Source organism: Tamandua tetradactyla, chromosome 23 (genome assembly GCF_023851605.1).
Source record: "Tamandua tetradactyla isolate mTamTet1 chromosome 23, mTamTet1.pri, whole genome shotgun sequence".
Lineage (NCBI taxonomy): Eukaryota > Metazoa > Chordata > Mammalia > Pilosa > Myrmecophagidae > Tamandua > Tamandua tetradactyla.
This window is the reverse complement of record NC_135349.1, coordinates 24,512,982-24,536,132: the sequence shown is the minus strand read 5'-3', so window position 1 is coordinate 24,536,132 and position 23,151 is coordinate 24,512,982. Positions and strand designations below refer to the sequence as shown.

Genomic DNA, 23,151 nt, shown 5'->3' with positions numbered 1-23,151 from the left:
CTTACTGAGGTGAGCAGTTTGGTGAGCACAAGGCCTTCGTGGCTCCAGACCCTGATGCACTCCTCAGCCATCTTTGGGCTCAGAGTGGCATTTCCCACTCCATCCTCCAAGCAGGGTATGGGGGGCTGGCTGGACGGTAGGATTCCTGGAACAGTGCTAAAATACAGGCAGGTTCCTGGGGTCCTTTCTGTGGTTATCCTGGCTGTTACAAGGACCTGCTTTTCTGCAGAAGAACCTGTGAAAGGCATTGGAGAAGACATGGAAGAAAGTGAAGGGTGGGGTGGAAGCAATCAATCGTCAGACTTCTAGTCAGTTCTTTCTCTTTTTTTAAGTTGTATCGTGGTAACATGTAGATGTATAAAATTTCCCATTTTAAACCACTTTCAAGTGTATAATTCAGTGGTGTTAATTTCATTCACAACTCGTGTGCTACCATCACCGCCTCCACGTCTGTTTGTTTCTAAGCCTTCCTACAATGTCGGGCATTTTGGTGTTGATTCTATTAAATAAAGTGCTTTATTTACCATCATATACTTTGCTGAGAAGTGAAAGTAACGGCGTGCCAATTTCAACAAAAATGAAGTTAAATTAACTTAAAATCAATAGAACATTAATACTAGTACTCCTGAGATTGCAGTGAGACGAAGAATGATATACATTGTGACACAGGCCATATAAACTGGTTTGTGCTTTTTAAGGAAAGTTTTCCACTAGATACCAAAATGCATTACAGGGTTCACACCCCATTTCAAATGAGTGGGGAAAGGATGGCCTATTCAGTCAATGGCCTTGGGACAATTTCCATTTGGAAAAAAATACTGAAGTTAGACTTTGACCTCACACTGAAAATTAAAATAAAGTCCACATGGACTTATGAGCTGTGAAAAATAAAGAAAGAAAAAGAAAACAAACAAACAAAAAAACCCCTAAGCAAGTATTAAAAGAAAATACAGAAGAATAGTTTTGTAATGTTTGAGTGAAGAAGACTTGTTTAGGAAAGACACAAAATCTAAAAGTCTTAATAAAGGGCAAGATGGATAAACCTCATAAAAATTAAAGGCTTACATACAATGAAATATAAATGAAAAAAAGCAATAGATTGGTTGAAAATACCTATAAATCATTTAATTGACAAAAACTTCTAGTATCCAAAATGTAAAACAGACCTAAAAATAAAGAAGAAAAGTGCAAATAACTTAAAAGAAAAATGATCAAAGGATATGAACAGGTAATTCACAGAAGACACAAAAATGGCCAAAAACCCTCTAAGAAGATGCTCAAGCTCAGAAGGAATGAGGAGAAAATCAATTAGAACAATCTAGTAATTTCTTTGGCAATTCTTTTCCCCATAATTAGAAAGACTGGTAACAACAAATGTTATTGAGGTTGTAGGGAAACAGGCACTCTCAATTGGTATACCTTTTAGAAGACAATTTGGCTGCACTGAACATAATTTTAAATGGGCCACTAAAATGATAATGTTGAAGACCATGTAATAATATAGAAAAATCCTTATCATGTTATAAAATAAGAAAAAGATAAATACAAACCAATGTATAGACCATGAGGACAGCTCTGAGAAAATGTACATGTCAAATTCCACAGGAGAATTTCTCCCTTTTCATCTATCATCCCCAAATGGGGATCAGCTACCAAGTCCTGTCAAGCCCACCCTTTTTTTTTTCCCACATGGGCAGGCACCGGGAATCAAACCTGGGTCTCTGGCATGGCAGGCAAGAATTCTGCCACTGAGCCACCGTTGTACCACCCAAGGCCACCCTTTTAACCTCTCTCTCAAATCAGTTCCCTTCTTTCACATCCTGTCTTAGCTCAGGTTCTCATCATCTCTTTACTGTAACCCTTTCCTTGGGTCTTCCTGTATCTGGAAGCATTCCCTCCAGGCGGTCAGCTAACGGAGTGATCTTTTAAAAAGATCAACATAAATAAAATTATTTTGCTGAATAAAATCTTTGAGTCTTCTTAATGTACAAGACCAAATCCGAGTATCTTGGCTTGAAGTTCGAGACCGTCTATGGGGTCCCAATGGATTCTTCCACCAGTCATTCAACACTCCTTCCTCTGCATGAGCTAAACATGCTGTTCCCTCTGGCTGGAATGGCAAATCTTAAGCCTTCCTCAAGCTTCACCTCAGGTGATGGATCCTGGATAAAGCATATCCTCAACATCCTTGCTTTATAGACTTCTGGATGCTCCCACTGTACCCTGTGTTTTACTTCACACATGAGCGGTACTGATTTCTATTCACATCTGTATCCTTGCTATTATGTAAGCAACATGAAAGGGAGGGCCCACATCTTACAGGTGTATTCCTCACACTGGTTATGCAGAAGGTATTCACTTTGGTTGCTTGGGTAGTACAATCGTATGTTGCTATTTTGCATTTTATCCGAAATAATCTTTAATGTATTTACATGGTTTCCAAACTGTATTAAAAAAAGAATAGGAGGTGCATGGGTGGTTCAGTGGTAGAATGCACACCTTCCATCTGGGAGACCCAGGTTCAATTCCTGGACCATGCACCAAAAAAAAAAAAAAAAAAAGAATAGGGCTTCTTTGCAGAAACTGATAAATTAATCTTAAAATTTGTATAGAAATTCAAGGGATTCAGACTAGACAAGACAATCTTGTAAAAGAAGAACAAAGTTGAAAGATTAACACTTTTCTGATTCAAAACTTACTATAAAGCAACAGTAATCAAGACAGTGTGGTAATGGCATAAGGATAGACATATAGACCAATGCAATATAATTGACAGTCCAGAAATAAACAGTCAACTGATTTGGGGGGAAAGAAAAGTCTTTTCAAAAAATGATGCTGGGACAATGGGGCATCTACACACACAAAAGAATCAAAGTTGGACCATTCCTCACACCACACACAAAAGGACAAAAGGTGGCTCAAAATGGATCAAAGACCTAAATGCAAGAGCTAACATTATAAAACTCTTAGGAGAAAAGGTATAAATCTTCATGAGCTCTTAGATATGACACCAAAAGCACAGGCGACACAAATGAAAAACAGATACACTGGACTTCATTGAAATAAAAAAAATTTCTTGTTTCAAAAGGACAACAAAAAGGATGCATGGGTAGTTTAGTGGTTAGAATGCCTGCCTTCCATGCAGGAGACCCGGGATGGAAGGGTTCGATTACTAGACCATGTAACCTCCCTCCACCCCCCCCAAAAAAAGGATTAAAAAAAGGGAAAAGATAACCCACAGAATGGGAGAATATATCTGCAAAACATGTATCTGATAAAGAACGTGCATCTAAACTATATAAAAAACTCTCACAATTCAATAAGAAGATGACCCAATTTTTAAATGGGTAAAGGACTTAAACAGACATTTCTCCAAAGGAAATATACAAATGGCCAAGAAGCACATGAAAAGATACTTATCATTAGCCAATAGGGAAATACAAATCAAAATTATATTGAGATAGCATTTCACACTCACTAGGACGGTTATAATAAAAAGACAGATAACTATTTTTGGTGAGGATGTGCTGGTGGAAATATACAATGATGCTAGAAAATAATCTAGCAGTTCCTCAAAAGGTTCAACACAGAGTTACCATATGATCTACCAATTCCATTCCTAGGTTTATACCCAAGAGGACTGAAAGCATATAGCCACACAAAATATTGTATATGAGTCCTTGCCCTGATCAACATGGCACAGTGAGAAGCTTCAAGACCCTGTCTGACACAAACTTTGAATATCCAACAAAAACTGACAGAAACGTCTTTCTCAAAGCTCCAGAAAACAGTTAAAGGACTGCAGTAAGGGGGCAAGCACCACATCAAGCAAAAAGCTACTTAAAAATGGTAGGATCTCCTGGAGCCCTGGCTGGCCCTTCCTCCACCCATTACCAGCTCTGGGCACAGCCAGCCCACCCTTCCAGTGGGCTCCCTGGTCCCAGTACAGTAACCCTCTTGCACATGCTGGGAGCATGTGTATGTCTGGTCCACTCTGTATGGAGGTGGCCTGAAGGGCTTGCCCTCCTAGAACTTATCCTGAGTGTAGAAGGCTCATGAAACTCTCTTACAGAACACTGGGGGAGAGTAGTTAAGTGGTGCTGCCTGTGGCAAGGGCTTCCTGGTTATAGGATATACCATACAGTGCCCAGACAGTGAGGCAACTGTTTCTTAGAAAAGAGGGGACATTTGGAATTGTGTAAAAGGAGAATCCCTAGGGCCACACGCACATGCCCAAATCAAGATGCATGCCAAGACAAGATGCATATGCAGGAAGGATCAGGAAGGTCCCTATGTTTTGGCCTGGAGCTATTCTCTAAACTCATTGTATGGATAAACCCATTGTATGGATAATATATACACAGGTCACTCTGCAAAGACTGGGAAAGGAGTTTTCCTTTTCACCTCCTCTTCTACCCTACCCTACCCTGTCCCCCTCCCCTTCTTCCTCCTCCTCCATCTTTTTGTTGTTGCTAGCTCCTACAAATTAAGGAAAGCTCTGTTGTAGCAATAATTGGATATAAGCTTAAGGAACAGATATTTCAGTATCTAAATTCTAGCAATAATACATTAAAATTTCAAAATGTCCAGGTTTTAAACAAAATATTACAAAACATACAAAGAAACAGGAAGCGATGACCCAGGCAAAGGAGAAGATTAAAGCATCAGAAACTACCAATGAGGAGGACCAGACCTGGGACATACCAGACAACAACTTTAAAAAACTGGTCCCAAATATGCTCAAAGAGGAAAACAAAGAAAAATGAAATCAGGAAAATGAGAGATGAACACAAAGAAAACATGGGCAGAGAGATGGAAATTATGAAAAGGAACCAAACAGAGCTGAAGACCACAGTAATAGAAATCAATAATTCCCTAGAAGGGTTCAATAGCAGATTGGAGCTGGCAGAAGAAAGAATTAGAGAAGTTGAAGATAAAACATTTGAAACATCCAGTCTGAGGAGCAAAAATAATGAAGAAAAGTGAGCGGAGCCTGTTCACTCTCAAGTGTACCAGTGTACACACAAAGTGGGAGTCACCAAAGGAGAAGAAAGAGAGAAAAGGACTGTGCTGGTTTGAAAAGATGTATGTCCCCTAGAAACGCCATGTTTTAATCTAAATCCCATTTCATAAAGGCAGAATAATCTCTATTCAGTACTGTATGTTTGAAACTGTAAAAAGATCATCTCCCTGGAGGTGTGATTTAATCAAGCGTGGTTGTTAAGCTGGATTAGGTGACAACATGTCTCCACCCATTTGGGTGGGTCTTGTTAAATTTCTGGAATCCTATAAAAGAGGAAACATTTTGGAGAAAGAGAGAGATTCAGAGAGCAGAGCAGAACGACATAGCCACGAGAAACAGAGTCCACCAGCCAGCGACCTTTGGTGATAAAGAAGGAAAACGTCTCCCGGGGAGCTTCATGAAACAACAAGCCAGGAGAAGAAGCCAGCAGGTGATGCTGTGTTCACCATGTGCCCTTCCAGGTGAGAGAGGGACCCTGACCATGTTCACCATGTGCCCTTCCAGCCAAGAGAGAAACTGTGACTATGCTTGCCATGTGCCTACTCACTTGAGAGAGAGACCCTAACCTTCTTGAGCCAAGGTATCTTTTCCTGGATGCCATCAATTGGCCATTTCTATAGACTTGTTTTAATTGGGACATTTTCTCAGCCTTAGAACTATAAACTAGTAACTTATTAATTCTCCTTTTAAAAGCCATTCCATTTCTGGTATATTGCATTCTGGCAGCTAGCAAACTAGAACAAGGGCAGAGAGAATATTCAAAGAATCCATGGCTGAACACATGCCAAAGTTAAGGAAAGAGATGAATATGCACATCCAAGAAGCTCAACAGGATAAATTCCAAGTAGGATAAACGTAAATAGATGCACACAATAACACATTATAACCAAACTGTTAAGTGTCAAAGATAAAGAGAGAATTCTGAAAGCCACAGGAGGGAAGGAAAGTGTCATATTCAAGGGTGCCTCAATAAGTTTAAGTACCAGGTTTGCATCAGAAATCATGAAGGCAAGAAGGCAATGGGAAGGCATAAAGTGTTCAAAGCAAAAAATTGCCAACTAAGGATTTTATATCTGGCAAAACTGTTTCCAAAAATGAGGGAGACTTTAAGACATTTCCAGGTAAACAAAAGTTGAGGGAGTTCGTCACCACTAGACCAGTCCTACAAGAGATGCTCAAGAGCTTCTGCAGGTTGAAAGGAATCAAGATGACAGATTGAAGTCACATGAAGAAATAAAGCTCTTTAGTACGGTTAATGACATGGGTATATATAAATTTCAGTATTACTGTATTTTTGGTTTGTAACTCCACTTTTTTACTTCCTACAGTATCTAACAGGCAAATGTACAAAATGTAATGATAGATTAGTGTTTTTGGAATCACATTGTAAAAACATGTCATTTGAGATAAGAACTACAAAAAGGTGGGTAACAGAGTGCTATAGGAACATAGTGTGTATATACTATTTTAGCTAAGTTGGTATCAAAGCACAACAAGATTGGCATAGATTTAGGGCATTAAATTGAAGCTCCATGGTAACGACAAAGAAAATATTAGAGAATATACAAGCTCATAGAGACAGAAATTAGAGTACAGACTGCAAGGGATTGGGAGACAGGGGAATGGGGAATTAATGCATAATGGCTAGAGGGTTTCTGTTTGGAGACATGGGAAAGTTTTAATATGGAAGGTGGTCAAGGTACTACAATATTATGAGTATGATTCATCACACTGAATGGCATGTTGGGAGTAGCTCAGATGGGAAAATTTATGTTGTATGTCTCACAGTTAAAAAAAAAAAATCAAGAGCAATTAAAGAGACAATGACAAGTAAATGCAATACATGATCCTAGATTGGATCTTGCAAGGATGGAGAAAAGACTCAAAGGGACATTTATTAGGACATGAAAAATTGGAATATAGACTGTAAGCTTTGCATCAACGTTAAATTGCTTGAATTTCATAACTGCACTTATGGTGGTTACATAAGTGAAAATCCTTGTTCTTAGACAATGTAGATGGCAGCATTAAGTGTTCAAGGAGCATGAGATATACAACCTACACTCAAGTGTTCAGAAAATGGATTGATAAAGACATGGATGGATGGATGGGTAGACTGAAAGAGAGATAGATAAAATGATACACCAAATGTAGCAAAATTGTAAAATTGGTTGATCTGGGTATCTTGAGGGGGTTTATAGGGGTATGTTGGATTTCTGTATACGGGGACTAGATGATTTTTGTAACCGCCCTGTAAGTTTGAAAATACGTCAAATCAAAAGTTAAAAAAAAAATCGTACGTGAACATTCATAGCAACATTATAACTAATGAGTGGATAAACAAAATGTGGTCTATCCATGCAGTACTACATTCTTCCTCAATAGTGATACATGCTACAGCACGGTGAACCTAGTAAACATTAACGCTAAGTGAAAGAATCCAGTCACAGACAACTACATGTATATGCATCCATTTATATAAAATGACCACAATAAATTAACCTACAGAGATAGAAAACAGGTTAGTGGCTGCATAGGGCTCATTAACGCTAAGTGAAAGAACCCAATCACAGACAACTACATGTATATGCTTCCACTTATATAAAATGACCACAATAAATTAACCTACAGAGATAGAAAACAGGTTAATGGCTGCATAGGGCTAGGGGTCAGAGGAAAACAGGGGTGACTACTAATGGGTACAGGGTTTCTTTTAAGAGCAATGAGAATGTTTTAAAATTGACTGTGATGATGGCTGCCCAATTCTGTGAATATACTAAAAAAGCAATGAATTGTACACTTTAAATAAGTGAATCATACGGCATGTGAATTACATCTCAAAAAAGCCATCATAAATTGTATAAACTGCTCCAAGTCTGTACATATCAGACAAATTCCTTCATTCTTGCACTTTCTTTATATACATGTACCTCTGGACATGCAGGAACCCTCACCCCACCCACCAATACACAGAAATGTACACAGAAATATGCAACTCAGGAGAATCTTAGCAGGATAGTGTCAGAAAGGACCTAGAAGTCAGGGAATTCTACCTTTCCCTCCTCCCTCTTCACCTCCCCAGTTTTTAGTTAAGGAACTTGAACCCTAATGTTACACAGGATTTCATGGTGCCCAATGATTATTTCCCCCAAAGACCATAAGCACTCTGGAAATGGATGGTGTCTCATTTTTCCCGTGTCCTCCATAGCACACAGCACTGTGCTAAGAAAAGAGTGGGCTCTAAAGATACAAATTTCATTGAACAGAACATGGCATCCCTGATAGGAAAAAGCAGTCACCTTTAAGAGAAGGCTGTAGGGATGAAAGAGGTGAGAAAGAACTTTGAATCAAACCTAGCCCTCCTATCCCACCCCCAAGAATAGAATCAAAGAACTTCAGAGCTGGAAAGGGAAAGAGAAAATGTTTATAGAGCATCTATACTGTGGGCAGTACTTCCTGCCCTGAAAGTATCTAGTTCTTACTATAGGAGAAGTTGACTAAGGCCCAGGGATGTGTCCCCGGGGTGCTGAGGTTAGAGGTGGGGCCTGGCCCTCCGTGTTCCGATGCCTGAACCCCACACCCTCCCCCCATCTCACCTTTCAGGCCCATCTGACTACCCAGGACCACGGCTTGGAATGTCTGGGTCTTGTTCCTGTCTGGACCATCTCCGAAGTTCAAGGTGGTCAGTAAGCCCACAACCTGAGACCCATGCCACTTGTTTATGGCTGTTCCATTCACAGGGCACAGGGTCAGCTGGCCAAAGGACCTCAAGAAGGAGACCCAATCCTGTGGGCAGAATGAGGGTGACAGAGAGGCGAGAGTAGATTAGCAGCCAGAGCAGACCTGCATGGGAAGGACGGGCAGGAGGCTACTCACCTGAGGGATATCGGGGCTGCGGAGGCCAGTCCTGTGGGTGAGCAGGAACCTGCCAAGGCCCAAGCCCGAGAGACCAAGCAGCAGCAGGATCAGCGTGGCACAGACCAGAGGTGGGTGGTGAACCAGACAGAGGTGCAGGTTGTGCCCTGCCTGGCAGCTGCCCATGGGGAGCAGAAGGTTCTGGGCTTCCACCAAGAGCCTGCTGGGGGACAGAGAGGGAGAACACGACCAGACGCTGCTGATCAGAAAGCACTCATCCATTTTATTCAAAGGAAAGCTAAAGCGCAGACAAGACAAGAAACTTGACCAAGACCAAACAGCCACTTAGTGGCAAGAGCCAGGCCAAGAATCCAAAGTTCCTGACTTGAAGAGCCTATCTCCCTGCACCACTCAGAAAATGTTTGCTGCATTTCGTTTCCCAAGGTACTCAAGATGGAACCAGAGCAGAGAACCCCATGGTAGACAGCTGGAAAGGGAGAATTCTCAGTAGGAAAAATAGGAAGCGGCTGTTTTGGAGCTAGGGTTTGGCTGTAGAACAGTTCCAACCAGAGACCAGAGGAGGGAAGTGAAGGCTGGCTGACCAACAGAGCCGGGATTTGGAGCCAAAATCCCAGCTGGGTTTGCATCTCCCTCTGCTACATACTGGCTATGTGAAACCAAATCAGCTAACTTTTGCATAAGAATCTGTGAAATGGGTATTCCAAGACCGCCACGTAATGAGGATGAAACAGGCAGATAAAGCACTTTGCACAATACTTGGCAACAGAGGAACTCAACAACTGTCGTTTCCTTTCTCGTTCTCTGAGTCTCGGATGTTCTAAGCTACCCGGTGAGGGGAGCAAAAATACCATGGCGGGGGGTGGGGTGGGGGGGGGGACGGAGGCTCAGGGACTTTAACACAAGAGTGGTTCAGCCAAGGTCTGAAATCTATCTCCTGCTTCCAAATAAGGGGCTCCTTCTGATCTACTGTCCTATCCCACGCGAGAAGCAACAGCTTAGAGAAAAAGCACATCTGCAAGGCCAGAAAAGAAACCTACGGGGTGCGGGTAGGAGGGTGCAGGGGACAAAGCAAGTGTCACAAATGTACAGCCCGTGCCCTGCCTTCCGTCTCGGCTCATCTGGACCGGGGAAAAGGAGGAGAGGAGAGGGCAGAGTCTGAGGATCAGCAGCTGGTGGTCCACCAGGGCCTCCCGCTCCCCACCATGATCCCCTCCTGCAAGAACTCAAGCCCCGCATCCCGTCCCCGCCTAGTTGCGTGGTGGCCGCCCGCCGGGGCTCTCACCGCTCGCAGCCGGGCGGAGGCCGGCGCCCCCCGCGACGTCACGCGTGGAGCTGCGGAGGGGCGGGGTCCCGGCTCCGCGCTTCCCTCTCCCCCAACCCACCCACCCGGCAGCGGGGACTCGCATGCGCAGTGTCCACGCGGACGGCAGCCCGGCCTCCCCAAATCAGGGTGGGGGCGTACCAAAGGAAACCCAGTGAAGGGGCAATGAGGAAGGGATAGCTTCGCCGGGGGTAAGTAGAAGGAAGAGAGGCCAGGGCCCTAATCCTAGAGACGTTGTACAGTTATAGATCCTCCCTCCTGAGAGACCGAAGGGGCTTTTCAACGGAAACCTCATCGCAAGCATTTTTCTGCGGCTCATCCCCTACCCGCGCCAATAGCACGGCCCAGCCGCGCCCAGGTTCCGGGTAAGGGCTTGGGGTCCGCCCGGGGGCGGAGCTCCAGCCCTCGGATTCGGTCCTTTGCCGCCGCCGGCGGGCTTGGCCCTCTGCTCTTCTTTGCAGGGCAGTACTGTTTCCTGTCTACACTTCACGCTTGGCCTCTGACGTTTAGCGACTCTTAAATGCATAGGCTCCTAGAGCTGCAAGGCTGCTCAGTACAGACGATCTAACTTCGCCCCCTTTTAGAGACGAGAACACCGAGGTCCAGTTTTACCGGAAAGAACGCAACAGGGCAGGAGTCCTGGGTTCAAATCCTGCCTAGGTCGATACCCGCTGGATAAGCCATAACGTGCTGTCGCCGAGACTCAGTTTGGGGGACCTCCCCGCTAAAGGAGACCATCATACCTACTGCATTATTGGATGGAAAACTTAAGGGACAAAGTGTGGCCAAACGCGGGCTGGTTGCCTTTGAGCACATAGCCAACGCTGGACAATGCCGAAAACGGAATCTGAATATTCAACTCTTGAAAACGGTACCACTCCTCTTGCCCCCAAGTTTCTGGCGTACTCCTCTAGAGTAGAGTGGATGCCTTAAATAAATGCCATTGATCAATTTCATTGGAATTCCAAGCCTAGTGTTTTCTTAAAGAAAAAAAAGGCGTGGCTGATAGAGAATCTTAGAAACAAACAAATGGAAAGCACTTAATAACTGAATGAGTTCAACAGCCCTTGCCCTTTTATTTTCTAGATGCAAAACTGAGGTGTGGAGAGGTGAAGGGACTTGCTCAGTTATGGCTCAGACAGAACTGAACCCAAGTTTCCCATGCGAAGTCCAGTCCCTTTCCTACTTAAAGTTCTCCATCCTTAATCTCCCAGAGAGATCTCTTCTGACTCTCTGCCTATCAGATGCTGGCTTTAGGGAAGCCACCAGTTGGCTCTGGGTGACACACAGAGGGCTTGGGCCAGTTACAAAGTTCTCAGGATCCCCAGATCTTTTCGACAGTTTGAGACCACAAAAACCATTCCATAAACATTTACTGGTCAAATTATTAAAAACAGCTCTTTACAGGCCAGGTCCCCTGAGGACCCAACTTTCAGTCTTATATTAAGGCTGCATGCTTGACTATTTCTGACATTTAGATTAAAACCTAAAACAAATTACTTTTAGTTCTTATTTGATCCAAGCACAAAGTTAATATCCATAAGGCAAAAACTTTGTTAATGCATCTACTTAATGACAACTCTAATCAGTAAGGTAAGATAAGGCATGAAAGTGCCCGGCACAGTGCTAGTGCACAGTAGAGGTTCAACAAATATGAGTTATTCTTGTGCTGTGGAGTAATTAGGCTTATGCGGAAAACAGTTCTTGCAAATGACTATAATTGATACTTACAGAACCAAACCGAGTGGTTCTGTGGACGGGTAAAGACAAACTGGTTAGAGCAAGGAACTGCCCCAAGCCCTGACAATCAGGGTAAGTGCATGTGAACAAATTCTTTACACAGAAATGAAGGGAGGAGAGCAGGAGAGAAAACAAAGTTGGTTATACGCTATAATGCTCTAGCATTGTATCAACATTCTGACTTAATCCACTTGATAGGCCCTTAAAGGGGATGCTACTTTGGAAATCAAGGCCTAAACAGGTTGACAATGACAGAATCTCATTTATGACTCAAACCTGGCTAGAGGCTACCGTGATGTGAGAATCAGAGAGCCAACTGAAAAGGCTGAGGGGCGGGGGGCGCACCTTCAAGCTTTTAATGCTGGTAAATTCCTCTCACAATTCTGGCCCATGATAAAACTTCTCCCAGTGATCTGTTCCATTTTCTCTTTCTAGATTATCGAGTCTTAAACCTTCTTGGGGTTACAGACCCCTTCGAGAATCTGATGAAAACTTTTTGTTCATTCAGTCTGACATTCATTCAATCATCATTCATTTTACAGCTCCTGGTGGCCAGGCTCTCTTCTGCACACTTAGGGGTGTGGTGATGGACAGGTGATACAGGATCCCTGTTCCCCTGGGAAATGAGATGTGGCTATGCGCCCTCTTTCTAGGAAAATGCAAGGTCCCCTCAATTTCTACATGCAATTTCAACCCATGGGACCTCAGTCCTTCTAGAGTCTATCCTTGAACAAGAGCCTGTGGGTATTTAATGGGGTTCCTTCTGACCTGGATAGAGCTCCATTTTGTGTTTAGTTTCATATTAGAACTTCTTGATAAAATTACTCCTCCCTTCTGCCTTTACTACTTGGTTTTTGTTCTGTTTCACTCAACCAGTTCATTCATTCAACAAACATAGGAACACGTGCTAAATGCCAGACCTTGTTAGATACTGAGGGAAGCCACATTTCCTATCATTGAAAAGCTTTAGTGAAAGAGACAAACTAAAAATTATGATAACACCCTCATACATTGCTGGTGGGAATGTAAAATAGTGCAGTTGTTGTGGAAAGCATTTTGGCAGTTCCTCAATAAGTTAAACATAGAATTACCTAGCAATTCACTTCTGGGAACATACCACAAAGAATTAAAAACAACTGTTCAAACAAATACTTGTGTATGAATGTCCACAGCAGTGTTATTCACGATAGCCGAAAGGTGGAAAAAATCCAAATGTCCATCAACTGAAGAATGGATAAACAAATTGTGACATATCCATGCAATGGAATATTATTCAGCTACGAAAAGGAACGAAGTAGTGATACATGCTACAGCATGGATGCACCTCGAAACTTTATACTAAGTGAAAGAAGCCAAACACAAAGGACCACATATTATATGACTCCCTCTATATGAAATATCCACAATAAGTAAATTGATTAAGACAGAAAACTGATTAATGGTCACCAGGGGCTGGGAAGATGGAGGGATGGGGAGTGGCCATGTAATGGGCATGGGGTTTCCTTTTGGGATGACAAAAATATTCTGGAACTAAAGCCTGCTTAAAATGAGGCCTAAGCATCACCCCCAGAGAAACTCTTTTGCTGCCCAGACGTGGACTTTCTCTCAAAGCCAACTTGGCAGGTGAACTCACTGCCCTCCCCTGCTACGTGTAAATCTCCCAGGGGTGTAAATCTCCCTGGCAATGTGGGACAGAAATCCCAGGATGAGCCAGGACCCAGCATCAAGGGATTTGGTCAGGCTTTGACCAAAAAGGGGAAGAAAGAAATGAGACAAAATAAAGTTTCAGTAGTTGAGAATTTCAAACAGAGTGAAGAGGTTATCCTGGAGGTTATTCTTATGCATTATATAGATATCCCTTTTTAGTTTATGGTGCCTTGGAGTGGCTAGAGGAAAGTACTTGAAACTGTTGAACTGTGTTCCAGTAGCCCTGATTCTTGAAGACGATTATGTAACTATACAGTTTTTACCATGCGAGCGTATGATTGTGAAAACCTTGTGTCTGATGCTTCTTTTATCCAGAATATGGGCAGATGAATTGAAAAATAAAATATAAATAATAAATAAATAATAGTGCTGATAAGGGGTAAAATAAATTGGGTAGATGGAATCACTAGTAGTCAATGAGAGGGGGGTAAGGGGTGTGGTATGTATGAGTTTTTCTTTTTATTTCTTTTTCTGGAGTGATGCAAATGTTCTAAAAAAATGATGAATATACAACTATGTGATGATATTGTGAGCCATTGGTTACACACCATATATGGAATGTATGTGTGAAGATTTGTCAATAAAAATGTTTTTAAACATTTCTGGACCTAGATAGTGTGATCGTTTCACAACATTGTAAATATTCTAATGTCACTGAATTGTAAATTTTTATATAGTTAAAATGGCAAGTTTCATGTTATGCATATTTTACTTTAATAAAAAATATGATACAAAGTGTCAAGTACTATAATAGCTGCACAATAACATAATAAATAACAACACTAGCTATACTCTACTGAATACCTTCTAATGGGTCATGGATTTAGCAGCTTTTAACTGTTATCATTTTTGTTTTTTTTCTTTTTTTTGCATGGGCAGGCACTGGGAATCGAACCTGGGTCTCTGGCATGGCAGGCGAGAACTCTGCCTGCTGAGCCACCATGGCCCACCCTTACCTATTTGTTATCTTGGTCAATCATGTCAATAATGAGATTACTCCCATTTTATGAATGAGAAGACCAAGGCTTAGCAATTTTAGGAAACTTGCTCATGGCCTCCTGCTAGTGAACAGCTACATATAATACACACAGACAGACAGACAGACACAAACACACAGGATTAAAAAATATATTGAAAAAATAGGAAAATATGTTTAAAGGCTTGGAATAAGAGATGCTTTCTGAAGTAAGAATAAACATAGAAACCCTAAATGAAAAGATTGAAATATTTAACTATTTAAAATTTAAAACTTTTGTATGCTAAAGACCCCCTACAAATGAAAAGGGGGAGAAAAAAACTGCACGACATATTAACAGTCAAATGCTTAATAGTAACTAATAATGTTTGCTTTGTTTTGTACTGAGGTGAAATGTACATCCCCTAAATGTTCAATGGCATGAGTTTTTACAAATGTAATAACTATGTAAACAACATCCCAATCAAGATTTGAAATGTTCCCTTCACTTCAGTAACTTCTCCCATGCTTCTTTCCCGTCAGTCTTGCCTCCCTGCCCTCAAGGCAACCATTGTTCTATCATCAAAGGGTTAAGTTTTTTTTTTCACTGTGACCATGCTAAGCACCATTTTATTAAGAATTGTATACAGAGCTCTTCTGATTTTACAATTTGTGTTGGCACATTGTTTGGTGTTACAGCCTGTTTTAATTTCCTTGGCTGCTCAAGAAAATACCATAAAATGGGTGAGGTTTAAACAATGGGAATTTATTAGCTTACAATTTTAAAGCTAAAAAAAATCCAAATCAAGGCATTATAAAGGCTATGCTTCCTCTCCCAAGACTGTGGAACTCTGGTGCTGGCTGCTGGTAATCCTTGACTTCTCTGTCGTGTGGCAAAGCATGTGGCAGCATCTCCAGGTCTCTTCCTTCCCTTCCAGGTTCTGTTGATGTCCTGCCTCTTGCTTCCTATGGCTTTTGCTCTCTCTCCGTCTGAATTTCATTCTGCTTATAAGGGACTCCAGTAATAGAATTAACACCTACCTTGATTGAGGTGGGCCACAAACTTAACTGAAGGAACTTCAACCAAAGTTCTCACCCATAATGAGTTTATACCCATCAGAATGGATCAGATTCAAGAACATGTTTTTCTGGTGTACATTCAGCTTTAAACCACCAAACAGCCTGGGTAGATCAGGGTAGTATTAAAATGGAAAGTTCTATGTGATTTCTCTATTTTATTGAGTCTTAGTTTATATGAAGGGTCTCTGTAATCTCCCAATGAAAATTTGTGAAGTGCTTAAAAATACAAAGAAGTAAACTTCTTCAATATAAACTGAGAGTGTCTGATATAACTATAATCAAGAAAGAAGACCTACTCTAAAAACGTGTGGTAGTTTGAAGTGACAAAGGATTAACTTTTAAAATGAAAATTTACCATGCACCACATATGGTCTCGGGGCTTTACAGGTATTACCTCATTTTAATCTCCAATAACTCCAAGAGAAACATGCTGTTGTCACCACCCCAATCTATAGATGAGGAAATAAAGAATAATTTGCAAAATCATACATCTAATAAGTGGGGGAGCAAGGATTTTAACTGAGGCAGTTTAAATCTAGAGTCTGTGCTTTTAACTTCCATAGTACATTGTGTCCAGGATAATATCTTGAGTATATTAGGAGCTATATATAAATCTTTACTAACGTGGAAAGATCTCCAAGATATATTAAGTGGGAAAAAGAGCAATCTGCAAAGCAATCCATATTTATGATTTTATTTCTGTACAAAACAAAACACACAAATCTATATTTCTGAGTGTGGGTGTGTGTAGAGTAAGAGGTCTGGAAGGATCTACATGGCCAGTGGTTAACTTTAAGGAGGCAGATGGCAAGTAGTAATTTTGTTCTAGTCTAAAAAGAAATGTATTATTAATTTCTTTAACAATAAAAATTATATATTTATAATGATATAAATACATATTATAATTTATTATTAATTACATTGTAATATAATTGAGAACAATTTCTTTTGCTTCAATTACCATCTGTACATGATGACTCAAAAATCCCTATCCTATCCTAGGGGGTGCGAGGGCAGTTCAGTGGTAGAATTCTCACCTGCCATGTGGGAAACCTGGCCTCGACTCCCTGTCCGTGCACTTCCCAAAAAACAAACAAGAAACAAACAAACAAAAATGCATCAAATGGTGCTGCAATAACGGGATACTCACATGGAAAAATAATGAAATGTGACCCCGCCGTATAGCACACACTCAAAAATAAATAAATCCCTATCCTAGGCCAAAAACTGAAGTCATGTTTTCAAATGTCTACTGAAAAGCTCCACTCGATCCACAAATATTTATTAAGTGCTTCCTGCATGCTGTGCACTGTTTCAAGCACTGGGAACCCAGTGATAAACATCTCAGGCAGAGCTCTGGCTTCAAGAGCTCATGTGACCTTGTTCACACTTGGTGCCCTACAAATACTTCACTTAGTATTTTCAAAACTGTGCTCATTACTTTTCCCTAATATCTGTTCCTCTTCCTTCATCTTCATCCCTGGTGACAGTATCACCATCTACCCAGTCAGCCAAGCAAGAAACCTTTGAGTCATCCTTGACTCTACTACCTCCCCCCTTACCACCCTTCATTAAAAATGTCTCTGGAATCTCTGCCTCTCCATTCCTATTGCTCCTGCCTACTTTAGTCTCTCATTGTAGCTCATCAGGACCCTGCAGCTGTCTCCCAATTCCTCTCCCTGCCTCCAGTTTCTCTCCCTTCAATCCATCTACGGTGGTTTGAAGCTGTGTATACCTCCAGAAAAACATCTTAAATCAAAGCCATTCCTGAGGTTGTAAACTCATTGTAAGTAGGACCTTCCGATGAGGCTACTTCAGTTAAGGTGCAACCAACCTCGTTCAAGAAGGGTCTTAATCCTATTTCTGGAGTCCTTTATAAATGAAATGAAAACAGAGAGAAAAAGAAAGAAAGCCAAGGAAGCAAGAAGCTGATATCAACAAAACCTGGAGGAATAGCAAGAGACCCACAGAAGTCACCACATGCCTTGTATATATGACAAGAGAGCAAAGGATCACCAGCAGCTGGTCTTCGGGAATGACGTTATCTATAGCCTTGATGATGCATTGATTTGGAAACTTTCTCAGCCTCAAAACTGTAAGCTAATAAAGTCCCATTGTTCAAGTTGAACCATTTCATGGTATTTGCTTTCAGCAGCCTAGGAAACAAAAATACCACCTGAGTTACTACTAAAATTGCTTCCTAAAATAGCAATCTTGAGATTCTGCTGCTCTGCTGAAAGACCTCTCCTGACTTCCCGGAGAAAATTCCACCTCCTGGTACAGGTAAGATACTTCACAACGTGGAATCAGCCCTCCTGTCCACGATCATCTTCGTTTTTCACTCTGGCCACATACGCATTTTGCAGTTCTAGCAATTCCACACCTCCCTATTTTTGACTGGCACTGCTTCTCCTTAGGAACACTCCTGCTCCCTTTCTTCTGCCTTGTATGCACGTACTCTTTCTCCAAGACCAAAGTCAAAGGTCACAGGCTGCTGTCCCCTACCCTCAGAATGGAGCCCTCCCCGTCAGGCTTTTGCAACAGACCATCTATTACAGTCCTCAGCATCCTGCATTTTGATTCATTTGCAGGAAACCCATCACTTTTGGATTGTGAGTTCCTGAAAAGAAAAAAACAGCACTGCATCCTTTTCATCTCTATAACTTTAGCATATATAATACAGTGCCTGGCACATGATAAGCTCAAAACGTTGGTGAGTTCCTTCTTCCATTCCCTTTAGCACTATACTAAACCTCTCTCACTCTCCTCAAATCCTTTCTCGAAGCTCTTTTTTTAAAAAAAAAAATTTTTTTATTGATAAAACAACATACAAACATGAACATTCTTAAAATATGAACATTCCATACCTGGTGTACAATCAGTGGCTCACAATATCATCGCATAGTAGTATATGCATCACCATGATCATTTCTTAGAACATTTGCATCACTCCAGAAAAAGAAAAAAGAAAAACTCATACATACCATACCCCTTACGCCTCCTCTCATTTACCACTAGTATTTCCATCTACCCAATATATTTTAACCTTTGTTCTCCCATCATTTGTTTATTTTTATCCATATTTTTTACTCATCTGTCCATACCATAGATAAAAGGAACATCAGATACAAGGTTTTTACAATCACACAGTCACATTGCGAAAGCTATATCATACAATCATTTTCAAGAAACATGGCTACTGAAACACAGCTCTACAGTTTCAGGCACTTTTCTCTAGCCACTCTAATACACCTTAAGCTAAAAACGGGATATCTATATAATGCATAAGAATAACTTCCAGGATAACCTCTTGACTTGTTTGAAATCTCTCAGCCACTGACACTTTAATTTGTCTCATTTCTCTCTTCCCTTTTTCGCTCAAGAAGATTTTCTCAATCCCTTAATGCTGAGTCACAGCTCATTCTAGGATTTCTGTCCCACATTGTTTTAAGGGTGGTTTACACCCCTGGGAGTCATGTCCCATGCAGAGAGGGGGAGAGCAGTGAGTTTGCTTGTTGTGTTGGCTGAGAGAGAGAGGCCACATCTGAGCAACAAAAGAGGTTTTCTGGGGCTGACTCTTAGGCCTAATTTTAAGTAGACTTAGTCTATCCTTTGCGGGGATAAATTTTGTATGAACAAACTCCAAGACTGAGGGCTCGACCTATTGATTTGGTTGTCCCCACCCTTTACCCAAGCTCTAAAACGTCCATCTGAATTGTCAGTAGATGATGACCTTGCCCAGAAAAGAGGCCATGACTGATGAAACCTTCACCCTCACCCTGTGCCCCACATACCCATTTACCTACATATCCATCCAAAGTTTCCTCAATTGTGTCACTCCTCCAGCCCAAGGTCAATCACTTCACCTTGCAATCCTATCCATATGCACCTATCCATACATAAAAGAATGAAGGTGGACTCCTGCCTCATACCATATAGAAAAGTTAACTCAAAATGGATCAAAGACCTAACTATAAGAACCAAAACTATGAAGCTCCTAAAAGAAAATGTAGGGAAGCATCTTTAGGACCTTATGTCAGGCAATGGTTTATACCAAAAGCAAGAGCAGCAAAAGAAAAAATAGATAAATGGAACTTCAAACTTAAAAACTTTTGCACATGAATGGACTTTATCATGAAAGTAAAACAACAACCTATGCTATGGGAGAAAATATTTGGAAACCACATATCCAATAAGGTTTTAATATCCAGAATATACAAAGGAATCCCAGAACTCAACAACAAAAATATAACCTGATTAGCAAATGGGCAAAACACTTGAATAGACATTTCTCTAATAAAGATACACAAATGGCCAAAAAGCACATGAAAAGATGATCAACGTCATTAGCCATTAGGGAAATCCAAATCAAAACCACAATGTGATACATTCTCATACCTACTAGAACAGCTTCCATTTAAAACATGGAAAATAATAAGTTTTGCAGAGGATATAGAAAAGTTAGAAGACTTCTTTACTGTTCATTGGAATGTAAAATGGTGCAGCTGCTCTTGAAGACAGTTTGGCAGTTCCTTAGACAATGAAGTATAGAATTACCACATGACCTGCAACCCCATTTCTAGCTATATACTCAAATAAATTGAAAGCAGCAACTCAGAAAGATATTTGCACACCAGTGTTCCTAACGGCATTATTCAAAATTGCCAAAATATGGAAACAACCTATGTGTTCATCAACAGATCAGTGAGAAAACAAAATATGATACACACACACACACGCACACACGCAATGGAATATTATTCAGCCATAAAAAAGGAATGGCGTTCTGATACATTTGATAACACAGATAAACCTTGAAGACATCACACTGAGTGAAACAAGCCAGACACAAAAGGACAAATACTGTGTGATGTCACTGATATGAAATAATTAGAATAAGCAAATTCAAAAGGTTAGAAACCAGAATACAGGTAACCAGGGGCCGGGGTGGGGTAGGGAATGGGGAGTTAATGCTCAATTGGTACAGAGTTTCTCTTTGGGTTGGTGAAAATGTGGTAGCACCACATTGTGAATGCAATGAACACCACAGAATTATATATTTGAATGTGGTTAAAAGGGGAAATATTAAGTTGTATAATGTTACTAAAATACAATTTAAAAAATTCCTATAGGCCTGCAGAATATGAGCACTGAACTCTAATGTAAACTAAGGTCTATAGGTAACAGTATAATTATAATATTCTTTCATCAGTTGTAACAAAGGGACCACACTGATGCAAAATGTTAATAATAGGGAAACCTGTGCATCAGGGGGATTTATATGGGAACTCTGTTTTTTTTTCTATATGTTATTTATGTAAGCCTAGACCTTCTCTAATAAATTTTTTTAAAGCCACGTTAACAATAAAAACATCAAAAAGGAATGAAGTTTTGATACATTGCCACTATGTCTTGAAGACATGATGTTGCGTTAATAAATGTACTGACACAAAGGCACAGATACTGCATGATTCCACTTACATGAAGAACTCAGAATATGCAAATTTATAGAGACAGAAAGTAGAGTACAGGTTACCAGGGATACGAAGGAGAATGGGATGTTAATGCATGATAGGTGTAGGGTTTCTGTCTGTGATGATGGGAAAGTACTGGTAAAAGATGGTGATGACCATAAACATGGGATCTTGAATAGGGAGTGAGATCTTTTTGGTTTGTCCAGGTTAGTGTGATGCCCTGATACATCCCAGAGTAATCTGGGCAGAGAATAAAAAAGTATTTGCAAAGTCCCCTTGGGGGACTGGGAGAAAGGAGGAAATATTCAACTTCCTCATCTGGGTAATTCCTGATATTCTTGCAAGCAATTCAATAGGCTGAGCCCTCAATCTTGGGTTCACCCCTGTGAAACTTATTCCTGCAAAGGAGAAGCTAAGCCCACTTATAATTGTGCCTAAGAGTCACCCCCAGAGAACCTCTTTTGTAGCTCAGAGGTGGCCTCTCTCTCTAAACCAGCTTGGCAGATAAATTCACTGCCCTCCCCTCTATGTGGGACATGACTCCTAGGGGTTTAAATCTCCCTGACAATGTGGGACAGGACTCCTGGGGTGTACTGGAATCTGGCATCATGGGATTGAGAAAGTCTTCTTGACCAAAAGGGGGCAGAGAGAAATAAGACCAACTAAAGCTTCAGTGTCTGAGAGATTTCAAACAGAGTCAACAGGTTATCCTGGAGATTATTCTTATGCATTATATAGATATCCTTTTTAGTTTATGGTGTATTGGAGTGGCTAGAGGGAAGTTCCTGAAACTGTTAAACTGTATTCCAGTAGCCTTGATTCCTGAAGACAATTGTATAATCATAGCTTTTACAATGTGACTGTGTGATTGTGAAAACTTTGTGTGTGATGCTCCTTTTATCCAGGGTATGGACAGATGAGCAATAAATAAATAAATAAATAATGGGGTGTGTATGTGGTATTTAGGTTCAGGTGTCAACTTGGCCAGATGAAGATGCCTAATTTTGTTGCTGTGGACATGAGCCAATGGCATGTGAAGCTCATCTGTCGCTGATTACAGTTCTAGCGGTGACTAGGAGGTGTGCCTGCTGCAATGAATGATGTTTGATTTAATTGGCTGGAAGCTTAAATGAGAAAGTTCAACATAGCACAGTGAAGCAGCTCAGCATACCTCATCTCATCACTCACAGCTCAGCCCAGGCCTTTGGAGATGCAGAAGGGAATCACCCCGGGGAAAGTTGTTGGAACGAGAGGCCTGGAGAGAAGGCCAGCAGAGATCACCCTGTGCCTTCCTGTGTAAGAGAGACCCTCAGCTGAAGGTTAGCTGCCTTTCCTCTGAAGAACTATACATTTTTAACTAAATAAATCCTCTTTTATTCAAAGCCAATCCATCTCTGGTGTGTTGCATTCTGGCAGCTAGAAAACTAGATAAGGGGTAAAGGGATAAGGGGTAAAAACAATTAGGTAGACTGAAATACTAGTGGTCAATGAGAGGGAGGGGTGAGGGGTATGGAACATATGAGTTTTTTCTTTTTATTTCTCTTTCAGGAGTGATGCAAATGTTCTAAACATGATCGTGGTGATGAATATACAACTAGGTGATGATATTGTACACTACAAATCGACTGTATGTGTATGAAGGTATCTCAATGAAATTTTTTTTTAAAAGGTAGTGATGAAAGTAGCAGAACATTGTGAACGTAATTAATATCATTGGGTTGTATGCTTGGGAATGGTTGAGATGGGAATGTTTATGTAGTATCTCTGTTTCCACAATTGAAGAAAAACGAGAGAAAGAGTGACTGAAAAGACAATGACAATTAATGAAATACATGACTGTTCTAGTTTGCTGCCTGCTGGAATGCAATATACCAGAAACAGAATAGCTTTTAAAAGGGGGAATTTAATAGTTTACAGTTTAATAAGTTGTTAATTTACAGTTCTAAGGCTGAGAAAATGCCCCAATTGAAACAAG

At 40.9% G+C, this 23,151-nt stretch overlaps 1 protein-coding gene and 1 long non-coding RNA gene across 9 annotated transcripts in view; one reads left to right on the top strand and one right to left on the bottom strand.

The window, feature by feature from the left end:
• TMEM219 (transmembrane protein 219) overlaps positions 1-23,151 on the bottom strand; it is a 37,344-nt gene that overhangs the window by 2,457 nt on the left and 11,736 nt on the right. The window contains exons 1-4 of one of the 8 annotated variants that reach the window (XM_077141282.1): positions 10,547-10,637; positions 8,900-9,101; positions 8,620-8,809; positions 6-235 (exon numbers count right to left, since the gene is read on the bottom strand). In XM_077141282.1, coding sequence (XP_076997397.1) covers positions 6-235; positions 8,620-8,809; positions 8,900-9,064 — 585 coding nt within the window. In that variant the 5' untranslated portion in view covers positions 9,065-9,101; positions 10,547-10,637. Of the gene's footprint in view, positions 1-5; positions 236-8,619; positions 8,810-8,899; positions 9,102-9,936; positions 10,110-10,181; positions 10,333-10,546; positions 10,638-23,151 lie in introns of those variants that run through there. The other 7 variants (XM_077141283.1, XM_077141284.1, XM_077141286.1 and 4 more) reach the window with 7 other exon arrangements.
• On the top strand, positions 10,281-11,182 carry LOC143667280 (uncharacterized). Its single transcript, XR_013167976.1, has 2 exons — positions 10,281-10,411; positions 10,805-11,182. It is a non-coding gene; the product is annotated as an uncharacterized LOC143667280 (long non-coding RNA).